Below are 12,950 nucleotides of genomic sequence, written 5' to 3'. Positions count from 1 at the left end.
ACACATCCACACACACACACACACACAATCTCAAACACACAAATAGGCTACACAAATAGTCATATTTTTCTGTCTGACGGCTTATCTGCACAAAGCGATCATCACCCACCAGGGAAACTTTATGTGGAAAGATTAAGGATTTAGTTCTTCCTACATCCTCATATGGGGATAAGTCACATATCCCAAGTCCACTCACAGCACAAACCCCCCAGCGACACAAGCTTCGCACCACTACCTAGATGCATTTGGAGCATGTTTGATTTATTAACAGAAAGCCTCCAGGCCTTGTAAATGCCCAGACTGTTTTTCTTTTTCTACTGTTTTTCTACAGCTTTTGCTTCATCGCTGAAAAGTTTGGCCCCAGCGTATTCCTCAGGGGATGAATAATAGAGCTGACCCAAAGCCAAATATTTGCTAGGGGAGGGCCATAAGCAAGCTTTTCCTTTATTATTGCAATGAAAATATTGTCCTGGGGGCCCCCGCTGCTCCTTCAGACTAATTTAATCAGTGTGTGAGCGTGTATGCGTGCAGGTTTGTGCGCATTCTCCCATGCCTGTGTGTGTGTGTCCCTGTGTTCGTTCTTGGCTTCGCGGGTGAGTGGGAGGGTCTGGCAGGGTCCATATTGTCCTGCAGAGGAACGCAGCATGTGTCTGAGTGGAACGGGAAGAAAGATGGCTTCCCTTACCACTTTCCCGAGCAGTTGCACAGTCTCTTGTCTCTCTGAACGGAGAGTCCATTGCTCATAGTCAGATATGTGTGTTAAGGGTTGCAGCACAGACTCGAAAGCTACTGTTCCCCCGTTTGCCTTTTTGTCAGCGGAAATTACAAGTGATCACAATGATTTGTTGCCACTGCAGACGCTCCCTGTGGTATCGATCATATTGAGGATTTGATTTGGGTAAAAAAAAATTATATGGATCTTAAATGGGATGTGCTCTAATGGGCATGCTGATTTGCCAGTACTAATCGGATCAAAACACCAAATAGGGGTGTTGGGGGGGATCTTCTGAGTTCTAATTTCAAATGTAGCGAAAGAGCCAAAGTCTGTGGTTGCCACGTAATTTATGTTTTCTAAGGAGTGTGATGCACTTGTGGTGAGCACTCTGAGCAGAAGCCCAATTATCACAAGTGGTATTAAAAGTGTTCAATTCTTCATTCCTCTTTCATCAAGCCTGTCCGTGGCGCTGCTGCAACAAGCTCAGGCCCCCTCACGGCACGTATAAATCATCTCACTGCACCGTTAGATGCATAGTAATCAATTCATTATTTATTTCATTATCATTCCCCGACTGCAGTTTGAGGCCGACACTTTTATTATTCATGACAGGCGGCCTTTTGATTCTGGGGCATTTTCCTTCACTCTGCTTTTTCTTCTTTTTTTCTCTTGCTGAACATAATCCAGATTTGCCATCCATTTTAATGCTGCCTCATTCTGATGCATGGGGAAGAGGAGGGCAAGATACTAGAGTCTGTGCTCTCTTCTGCGGGTAATTAGATTGGTGTGGTTGAGCATCGAGTGCTGGGTTAGCCAGGTCATTAATCAACTCTTTGGTGTACACAGAGATGGACAGATGTCCTTTCAGGGGGGGTTGCGGCTCGAGGTGGGAGTAAAGAAAGAGGCAATAATCCCTTAGAACAGGATTTCATGTTTTTTTTCCTTGTTCTTTTTCACTCCTCTCTTCTGCCCTTTTTCCTCATTCCTCTTGAAAATTCGGGACTACAGATCTACATCAAGGTGGAGGGAGATTTGTGCATATTATCAGGCTGTGTGAGCCATGGTTTTCTTTGGAGCATAAGAGGATGAACAGCAGGATCTCTGCAGCAGGTTGCAGCAAAAATAAATGAGGGTACACCCCCAGACTACCCAGTTTATGGCCGGATCATTGCTTTACGGACTCCGGCTGGCTCCGGAAGGAAAAACCTGAGTGATGCATAACACCGGTGAGGAAATACCTGGATGTGCACAGCACATTCGTCTCTAAGGGGAAGGTTTATGTTTTCAGATTGGCGTGTCACGGCCTGAGAATGTACGGTTCCTCTGGGACCGTGACAAAGGGGCAAATTGCGAAGAAGTTGGCATAGTGTGGAATGGCTTTGTCAAATACGTCGGCGGAAGGATATGATGGCCACCGGGAGTCACCGCAGCACCTGAATGATGCGATAAAAGCAAAACTGGATCTCAGTCAGGCAGCCTCCATTGATCGCACACACACACACAACATGAATAATTTACACTGTCTTGGAGAGAACCCAACTGTCAATACCTGAAAGCCTCTTTATTGAGCATCTCATAATGACAATATACAGTACATGATATCCCATATACCAGGATTTTTTATCCTCATGAGCTTGAGTTCATTTTTGCTCCTAATTTCTATGATTTATCTGCAAAGGCTCGTGCCATTATCTTCAGTCTTCTTGTCAGGATGCAATATCCCTGACTGCTTCATCAGTGTTTAAGTATTTGTCAGCCTCTATACGTCTGATAACCTAAATTGTTTAATCAGGAGAGGAGATAGTGAACTGCTCTGCTCTCGTCTTATGAAACAAGCTTTCATCTCATCTTTCTGATAGATGAAAGCGCTGAACATGAGAAGCATATCAGTGGGTGTTTACACAGCATGCTCCTTCTCCTATCTCCTGCATGTGATGCTAATCTCAAGGTAAAGTCAACCATTTGCAGAAGAGCTTGTCACGGGGAGTTTAAAACATTGGGGACATGGGGGCATGACCCGCTTTAACCATATTTCCTCTTGTGAGTCCGTAAGGCAAACAGCACGGTGAAACCTGGGCCACTTAGCAAAGATAACAGGTCGACTTCCACCGCCTGGCCAACAGAACCACAGCTAATTGCACACTTCCTGGATGAAAACACCGCTGTAGCCACTGTAGAGTTGATCATTTCTGCAGCCTCAAGTGGAGAGCTGAAGATCAGACGCCGAAACCAGCGCGCTCTATTATATCCTGTTTTCCTTCTCATCCAAATGTGCTTTCAATTACCCCAGGTCAATGAGTTGCAGAAATGCCCCCCTTCACTGCCATTGTCTCCTTCTTCACTTCTGTCCCCAGTCCAGGGCTTACCGCCGTGCTGAGTGATGAGTGATTAGAATATGGACTGGTAATTAACAGCAGCTTCTCAGTTGATGAAGTCCTAGCGAGAACCGAGGAGCCGAGTCTGGCATGCGGCTGCCGGTGAGATCATCATCATCATCGCGCCGTACAAATGGAAACAATGGATGCCGTCTGTGCTGCGCCGCTCCCAGGCCTCGCTCTCGATTGGAAAATCAATGAGAGGATAGAGACCCGCACTCGAGTGAAGTAGCCCAAAAGTGGGACTAGAAATCGAAACATGAGGGATGGCATGATGTAATGAAATGAAACAGTGCTGCATAAGTACCTCGAGACAAAAACTCAGCTCAGCCGTAATCAGTGTCATTTTCAGTGTCTGCGCTGCAGACGTAGGGAAATGCCTGAAAGCCTCGCGGTGAGTCGTCATCACCAAACGGTCATCTTCAGCTGTACATCCTGGGATGGGATCATCAAGCGGCTTCCAGACGTGACATACCTTCAGGTCGCCCTCTTTTCCGTCCTGATCACTGTTTCTTGGTTTCATAATCATTACTCAGAGCATTAGTCATGTGTGTGTGGCGAGGACGAGAATGATCCCGGAGTCAGAGTCTTTAAGATGATTCACAGGGAAGGAAACGGCAAAACCAGACTGTTAAAAATCCTTCCTCTAACAGCTGCGACTGAAACCTTTAATCATGCAGCGCCAGAACATCCACATGCCCGAGCGCACACTTCACACACAACAAACCAGGCAACCTTTTATTTTATTATAGCTGTTGTCTGACCTATACATCCCTCTTTGTCAGGAAAACAGATGATGGGTGCATGGGAAGACATGCATAATTTAATGCCACCAAAGAGGTGTCGAGGGGCTAAAAATAAACTGTAATTCTGTCAGGTGAGTATTGTGATAAATGGAAGGTCCTGAGTGGAGCTCATAGGTCCTGCAGCATTAGAGTAATACAATTTTCATGAAAGGAGAATTAATTACACTTTCAGGTAATGGAGCTATTCCAAAATCCTTCCGCTACCAACACCAGAGTGCTGCCGGTGAAATTAGTGAAGCGATTGCTGAGAGCCGGGTTTAGAAATGCTGCATCTGGTGCTGGAAACATATCTTTAGCTGCACTGGGAAGTAGCTGTGTGTATGGCAGTTCACAAAAATGTCAGCTCTCTCTCATTACCATACAGAGGACATTTTAATCAGATTTTGTATGCAAAAAAAAACAGGCGACTAGAGGCTTTGCATCTACTTGATGGGCCAGGATGATTCCAGGCTATCTTACCTTGACTCTATCATCCTTAGAAGATGTTTTTTTCGAAGGCGTGCGGCGGGGGGGGGGGGGGGGGGGCTCAGGTCTGTGTCACAGCTGCCTTGTTTTGACTTTGGAGCACTCCCTCCTGTCTCACCCTCGGCATTTCTCTTGTTGTTGTTTTTGGTGAGGGAAAACGAATAAACTCATTCCCCGGAGGCCTTGGTTATTCAGCCAGCAGCCCACACACACACACACACACACACACACACACATACACACAGACACACACACACACACACACACACATACACATAGATGGGAAGCTATTTTTTACCCCCTCTGTTGGGGAAGCAGAGAAATGGATTTTAAAAAGTGTATTTTGGTAAACTTCTCCCAGAGTACGGCTTGGTGCATACAACTTCTTGGCAACTCAATTATAAGGCAATCAAGCAGCAAGAGATAGAGCTTTTGAGCCTTTGCTGTTTCTTGAACGCCACCCACCCCCTCCCCTCACCCCTCCCCTCCCCTGCCCGGCCTTATAAACCACATGTCTGCTTGCTGCACCCACACAACAATGACTCGGCTTCAGCCTCAAATACATATCATGTGGCCTTGCTGCATCTACATCTGAGTCATAGAGCACAGAGACAATACACTGAGTAACAGATACTCACCCCTCACCCCTCACCCCTCCCCTCCCCTGCCCGGCCTTATAAACCACATGTCTGCTTGCTGCACCCACACAACAATGACTCGGCTTCAGCCTCAAATACATATCATGTGGCCTTGCTGCATCTACATCTGAGTCATAGAGCACAGAGACAATACACTGAGTAACAGATAGACCTGATGATTACGCCCACAAATGCCACCGCTGCTGAGGGATAGCTGGGTAAATTATCTCTTCAAATTTGCACAAACACACGTAAATACATGAAAATGTTGCCTGGCAGTCATTCTCCATCATTTATCCCCACATTTACACACATACATATACACACACAAACATATATATGTATATACATATAAATACATACATATGCCTCATCCAGATGCCTGATGTGGATTTCAGTATGTTGATCTAATTGCAGGCACACTAGGCTTTAACTGGCTGATGTTACAAGCCCGAGCACGACTAATTCTTTTTCTGCCTCTCTGGTTTCATTAGTCTGTGAAACGACTGGAGCCGTGTACACTGGCTGTTGTGAGGCAAGGGGCTTTGAGTCATCGGTTTGCCTCACAACAGGAAGGCAGAGAACACCCCAAAAAACACACACACACAAACGCACACATATATACATACAGTGTATACATACACGAAAGAGTCGAGCACACTTTGGACTGTGCTGGAGCAGGAGACGAGAGCGCAGTGAAGTCCTGCCCACACATCAGCATGCCGTGGCTTTATGGAAAGATTCTGAGAAGTCTGGGTGATTTCTTACCCTGCCTGGCATGTTTATGGGTCCAAGTGTGTGTGTGTGTGTGTGTGTGTCCCTCCAGATATGAGTTACTGTGCACCAGCATGCCCAGAATGTATAGTGTCATTTGTCTATAAGAGAGAGCTTGAGTCCTCACAGGAGAATAACAATATGGTGGATGTGGAACAGACATGAGATGAGCAAAGTCTCAAAATACGACACGTCCCTATAGATGTGAAATTAGGAGGCATATTTCACACCTCTCCGTGCAGTGATTACATCACACATTAAGCATGATTCAGCCTTTTCGGGGCTTGATTGTTTATCATCTCAGAGTCAAGATCCACAGTGCACTGCATGCAGTTTCTAAATGTTGGTTATTGGTTTATGTATATAGGTCATTTTGTGCTGTTTGTGGCTCTGGGCTAAAAGGAGTCCCGCTAGTAATCATTATCTGGGCCTGTTTGTTTTCACTGCGGTCTCTGTGGTGTGGGATGGACTATGCTTTACATCCAAGCATCCTGGCAGCCCGTCTTCTCTCCCTGACCCACGCAACCCCAGTCTGTTAGCGCAGCTTCGGCCTCGTTCCTCTGCCTCTAACAAGCAGCCATTAATAAATCATGCTTTGCTCATTACCCAGGCCCTGTTATCAGCCCGTGTCAGTGAAATTGATCTAGTCTGTGCACTTCTTCACAGGAGACCCCATGCTTCTGTCCTTCACTTCTTACAAGGCATCACTGTCAGCGGCTCGTTTTCCCCCTCCCGACCTTCTCCTCTTCGCTCTGTGCAGCTTTTTTCACCTTTCCTCCCTCCCACTCTTGCACCTTTTCTCCTCTTGTCACAGGTGACCCTGATGCCCTGTCTGGATTCAAGCTGCACATGATTTGAGCTTTTCTGCCAGAAACTTTAAATAATTACAATAATTCAGTTTGCCCTCAGCGTCTCTTTGGTTTGTGAGACCTTAAAACTACTGAACCACAAACTGATCAAAGTATAAACTGGGCTCTTCACCACACCCAAGTTACTACCCATCAAATGAAAACATCCATTTACAAAAAAAAAAACTTTTACAGGCCCAGAATATTGATCAAAGTCATGTATCAGTCCAATCCTTCATCACGCTCATGTCCCAGGCTTGTTGGAGTCTGAGCACCCATGAGTGTTCCCAATTAGCCCCGCCACTCGTTTCATTCCCAGAGGCTCCACTTCTCCATTACATCTAATGAGATCCTTTCAGAGAAAACATCCCAAGGCCAAGTCTTCCTATTAGACGAAGTAAGCCTTTTCAGTAAGCCGCTTTGCCATTGGCCCAGATTGGAAACGAATCAGCCTGGGCCGTTTGAACGCAGATGTTAAAGACCTGCCTGGGCTAATATAAGCAAGCACAGGCCTTGCTGCCATCCGCTGTGCTTTCCCCATCCAGTGCTGGCACGTACGGCCATTTACCCGGCAGAGCTGGAATTCAGCTCCTGCGTTATTAAATGGGAACCGTCTGAAGCTGACGGGATTTGATTTTGTCTCTATTTGTGGACCCAAAAGAAATCTGGGACTTACTCTATAAGCCCATTGAGCCTGTAGACAGGAAAAAAAGAATTCTGTCTTTATATGAGACTGTCTTCTTTGTTAGTCTCCATCCATCCAAATCCTTTGAGTAGCCAAGAGACAGTGAGAGAATGGCATGGAGGAACCTCATTTATTGCTCCCATCTGTTTATGTCTTTTTACTCCTGGAAGTGCATTTGAGGAGCAGGAATGACCAGCGTTCTGTGGCATGCAGATGTTCCTTTCCTGCTCTTTGCTCCGAGTCATTAAGTGTGGTACAGTGCTGTATATAAGGTTGGCAGACAAAGCTAGCTGGCTCTGGTTATATGGCTTTAACATGCCAGAGCAGATGAACCTGGCTTTGATTTTCTCAGATATGCGCACGCTACTGTGTCTGTCTGCTCACTCCCGCATAAAGGGATTTCACTGTTGTCGCCCTTTCTTTTACACACACACACATACCGATGGTCTCCTCTGAGTCGATTCAGTAATCTACTCGAGACTCTGGTCGCCATCCATCAGAGCCAGAGCCCATCACACGTCAACATCAAAGGCCTCGTCTCTCATCGCGATCCTAGAAGACCTGTTTCCACCAAACGCCCCGGCTTCCTGCGTCACTCCCACGCTTTCGTGGCGTCTGCAAGCAACACCATTACTCCTCATTAACGTCAGCTCAGCGTGTCAGAGATGGTGTGAGCACTTGTTAAAATTAAGCGCACTGCCTCGTACGCTGAGGAGTTAGCATTCTTTTAAAGCCTTTCAGTGTCACTTCACGCCCACTCCTTTCCTCAGTTATGGATGAAGGGATGGCACGGTGAGGTTAAGTAGCCTTCGCAGAGGTCAGAGCAAGCCGATTTGTTATTGCCGGTGGCTGAAAAATCATATGTGTGTCTCAGAACCAGCAGTAAGCGGCCTGTCCCCCACGCTCCTAGTCAGACCCTTAAAGTCCCAGTGAAGTTTGACATCCAGCAGACAGCAGCATTAACAGGATCAAAAGCCAGTTTGAAGGCTACTCTCATCCCAGAAACGGAAACCAAGGCGAGCTGTAGAAGAGCGTGTGTTTGTGTGTTTCCTGGCAGTGACGGTCACGGTGAACAGGCGTGATGGTTAGCAGACACTGTGCTGCTTTACCAGTGAATATATATATACATGCAACTACAGAACAGACATTCACCCAGACACACACTCACTCACTCACTCACTCACGTGCCTCTCTGACCCCACCGCCTCTGGCTGCCTCCTTGTGAAAATATAAAAGCCCTCCAGTAATGCACTGCAGTTCATGATTACTTTATAAAGCCCTGCATATTTAAAAAAAAAAAAAAAAAAAAGCACAATATTTGATATTCAGTCCGTATCTCTCTTTTCCTCCTGGCTGATTTTGATAATGTGATTGCAGACCCCGTTCTATTCAACGTTCACTTTCACCCAACGCGCTCTTGTCTCCCATCTCAGGAAATTAAGTTGTCATCCTGTGTCTCTTTCATTAATGCGAGTCTCATTTCATTGCTGTTTATTAAATTCCAGGTAGCAGCTGATGAAACTATGGCCAAAGGTGATTGTAATAGTGAGGTTATATTTTTAACTCTCTACCTTGTCAGTGGATTTTTAATACAGGCTGTGCATTCAAAGCCTTTTCTGCAAAAAATTATTCATGCATTTGAACAGGAGAAGAGAATTATATTTCAGCAGCATCCCTCTAAACACTGAAGCAAAATCTTGGCATTCTTAAAGCTACTGTGGAATTTTCTCATGCAAAGCTACCTTAAGCAGCTTTTGCTCAGTTGTGTCTTTTTTTTTTTTTCTTTTTCCTTGCCCTCCACAGGTGGATCTTGGGTTCTTGCGGTTTGTCTCAGCCATCGGTACCCAGGGCGCCATCTCCCAGGAGACCCGGAGGGTTTACTTTGTCAAGTCCTACAAAGTGGATGTCAGCTCTAATGGAGAGGACTGGATCACTTTGAAGGAAGGGTCCAAACAAAAGGTAGGAGACTTTACTCTTCAACTTTTGTGTAATGAAAGCTTAATTTCACCCAACAACGGTCTAATGACAACATCTCTAGGCTCTAAGTTATCAGGCGAAATTACTTTGCAATAAAAAAAGATACATTATTTGGACACTTTGGTAATTTTTCACCCACTAGCTCTATATAAGAGGATTGCAGCAGACTAGATCATAAAAAATTGTTTATTTTTGTGTCTGTCTGATCAGTGACTATGTCAGAAAAACCACCCCCGCACATGAACTGCACTTGGAATATCCCATCTCAGTAAAGCAGCCAGCTGACTTGAATTGTGGTCTGCTCCAAGCTGCCTTTGAACTCAACAAAAGTGGGGAATACCCAGCTATATGTACTTGAGTCTCTGTCCCCCAACATGCAATTATACACTTTGCTCAGTATGGTAATATACCCACCGTGTGTGTAAGTGAGTAGTATTTACAGCACAGACTGCAGCACTAATACGGCACCGCAGTAGATGCAGGGAAGATTGTGTAAAGAATGTGTAGCCACCGTTTTTTATGTCAGGCTCCCGTCAACTTGTTGTAAAAGAAGCAGGGATGACAAACGACTTGACAAACAAGAGTTAAAGGGGAGAGGGATAGAAAGAAAAAGGAGAGGCTGTCATGTTTGAGCAGCTGGGAGAGGTGGGTCCAGGAGGGGAAAGAGGAGGAAGGAACGGGAGGGACGGCATGCTTGACCGGAGCGCTATAACCATCGATTGCTGATCGGCCTGTCAAACAGACCAGGTTTTGTCCATCTGGAGGTAAACACACCCTCCACTGTGGGTGTCCGCGGGGTCAGAGAGGCATATGTGTGCCTGGTAGTCCTCATGTTGTGTGTCATGTAAATAGAAAGAGTGCGAGGCCGCAAGTGGAAGAAAAAATAAGTTCTCAACAGCAACAGAGTGTCCAAACAAGCATGTTTGTGCTGCTGTGTACACATGCCCCCGGGCCTGATTCTTTTATGGTCTCCACAAAGTACACAGTCCCTTCTGTAAAGTGGTGGCTTAAAGGTGCCATGGTAAGCCTGGCCTGTGTTTTTCTGGACTCTAAAGTGCTTTTGTGCAGAGGGGCGCCATTTGCTACATGCTGAGCCTGCAGTTTGGAGTCTGAAGAAAAGCCACTTTACAGTTAGTGAGTGGAGAAGAGACTCTGCGTGACATTCAAAAGAGTGGATGACTTTGTTGCAGGATCGCACAGTGACGTGCTTTACAAGTGTCGCTCAGGGACTCAGGGGGTTACAGAGGGATAGTGATGGATAGAAAAGTCCCGCCCTGATTGTATTTTAGTTCATCCAAAATTAGCTGAACTGCCGTCTTTTTATCTGTCCATCCTGCTCTTCCCGGCTGGATTCCTCTCTGCCCCATAGCTGCTCTGTCAGGGAGGTCAGGGGATCGTATGGTCACTGGTGTGATTCAATTACCCAGAATGAACTGTGACGGACTGCGGGGAGTTGCTTTGCTGGGTGGCCGGCCTCTTCGTATGGAGCTAGTAAACTGTCAGCCGACCCCAGGGGAGAACAGTGACATCTCTGACCTTTTTAACAAGACACTGCAGTAAAACCTCCATCAGATCTGGAAGTAGAGGACAGAGAAAGGGCAAAAGCCAATCTGGTGTTGTCAATGTTACATTTAACTGCCTCAGGTTTCACGGTCACAGGCTGCGGTGTGTTTGTGCTGCTACATGTGGTGCAAGAGGAAGTGCAAAGGAAACTGTTTATCAGGCAGGAAAACCAACTTTCAACCAACTGTTTTATGTGATATTTCTGTCACATAGAAGATTTTGTTAAACAGATTGTCTCTTTGGATGTTCTTGTGTCAGTGCCTTGACTGAATGCAGACAGAGGCTGATCACTCAGCTCCAGTTATTGATCTCATTGGTTTAAAATGAATGTGATTCTGTTGCCTGATTCAATGCAGCCAAGGTCTCAAGCATATTCCACCCTTCATTTCAGTTCAACATGTTCTCCGTGTAATAATTTGCTTTTCTTCTGCCTCTCACAGGTTTTCCAAGGCAACACCAACCCAACAGACGTTGCCAAGACGATGCTGCCCAAACCCACACTGACGCGCTTCATTCGGATCCGTCCCGTTACCTGGGAAACAGGCATCGCACTGCGCTTCGAGGTGTATGGATGTAAGATATCAGGTTGGTATTACTGAGATTCTTGCTGATCTGCACATACACACACATACACACACACACACACACACACACACACACACACACACATCTCAGCTTTATCTTTGCTTACAGTTGCCACAGAAAACAAACTCTACATAATTCTGATTATATCCAAATTAAATACGGAACAGTTTCAAATGCAATAATCAGACGATGCCACTGACTCTGTTTATGATTTCTGCACATGTCTCAGTGTTGGTTTAGCAGCAGAGTTAGTATTTCCCATCCTGGCCCCAGTTGCACAAACACCTCACTTCTGCCAGGTGTAAACCGAAGCTGTATTTCTGTGAGAGTCCTCCTCTAAGGCTGAAGCAAGCTGCTGCATAATGGAGCAGTGGCACATGAAGGAGGATTACCTATTTATGCTACCCCATGTTTAGATGTACCTCATACAATATAAATGGAGCCAACAGCTGGCAGGCAGAGAGTGCTGGAGCTGGGTGGGCTCTGTGCGGTCCCTTCCCTCCTGCTGCTCTGGTCTCAGCTTCATCTTTAGCCACAGTCTGTCTTTTGCTTACAGAGCTTTGATTTCGGCAAAGCTTTTCTCATCTTTATTTATTTTATTTTTTTTCACCGATGTTATTTTAATGAGTGGCATTTGCCTGTATGTGTGCGGCTGACTTTCATATGGTTTTAGCGCATCTGGCTGCATCTCTATGGATTTATGAGCATGTGTATTGACTGTTAATTAGTCCTTGCTTGTGTGTTTTGGTCTTTTGTACTTGTACATCTGACAAGGACAGAAAACACAGATAATAGCCATTTGTTGTAAGTATTGTCAGTTCAGGATTAAGCCTTGGATTAAAGTTAGGGTCCGGATTAGATGTCGTCAGCCAAATGTCTTCATGTGTGAAGTTCTGTGTATGTGTGTGTGGAGTTATGTAGTTACATATTATATATGTGTATCCGTTCATGTAGTAGCAGAGGGCACTATGGGTACGGCAGGGTTACAGCTGGGGCGTGTGTTTCGGGCATGAGACCAGACCGCCGCACAGAGCATAAACACATCACAGGATCGAAGTCACCACAGGGCCTCCACGATGACGTCAGCACCCCTGGGCGCTCTGAAGGCACTGCCAGCTCCGCTGCTTGGTAGCAGCACAGTGGGAGAGAGAGAAACTATGAGGCTCTTGAGGGCTGCATAAACTCACTGACTCACTCCGTTGTACCTTCGGTTATGAATCTGTAATACCAGACATGTAATGAAAAACTTTTGGTGCCATAGAAGCCGCCTAAACACGAGTGTAGAGCTGCTTAAAACAATTTGGGTGCATTTTTTAAAATATCAAGACCACGATTCAGACATCAGAGGAGGGGAGGAGTTAAACCCCAGAATGTTCCAAGATGTTTTTCCCTCAAAGATCATGGTCGCGTGTCCCTGCTGATACAAACTGCTACGCATTAATAAAAAGATCCACCGCCCTGTTGTTGGTAAATACGCCATGGAGTATAAATATCTGTGATGAACCGCTGACGCTCCACC

At 45.9% G+C, this 12,950-nt stretch overlaps 1 protein-coding gene across 3 annotated transcripts in view; it reads left to right on the top strand.

The window, feature by feature from the left end:
• The window catches only part of nrp1 (neuropilin 1), a 58,598-nt gene that overhangs the window by 34,248 nt on the left and 11,400 nt on the right, over positions 1 to 12,950 (top strand). For all 3 annotated transcript variants that reach the window (XM_022754009.1, XM_022754011.1, XM_022754010.1), the window contains 2 exons: positions 9,110 to 9,265; positions 11,287 to 11,431. In XM_022754009.1, the coding sequence (XP_022609730.1) occupies positions 9,110 to 9,265; positions 11,287 to 11,431 (301 nt within the window). The remainder of the gene's footprint in view (positions 1 to 9,109; positions 9,266 to 11,286; positions 11,432 to 12,950) is intronic.

The sequence above is a fragment of the Seriola dumerili genome, unplaced genomic scaffold, assembly GCF_002260705.1.
Source record: "Seriola dumerili isolate Sdu_G_001 unplaced genomic scaffold, Sdu_1.0 BDQW01000216.1, whole genome shotgun sequence".
Taxonomy (NCBI): domain Eukaryota; kingdom Metazoa; phylum Chordata; class Actinopteri; order Carangiformes; family Carangidae; genus Seriola; species Seriola dumerili.
Note: the sequence above shows the minus strand (reverse complement) of the source record. Positions and strands in the feature narration are given on the sequence as shown.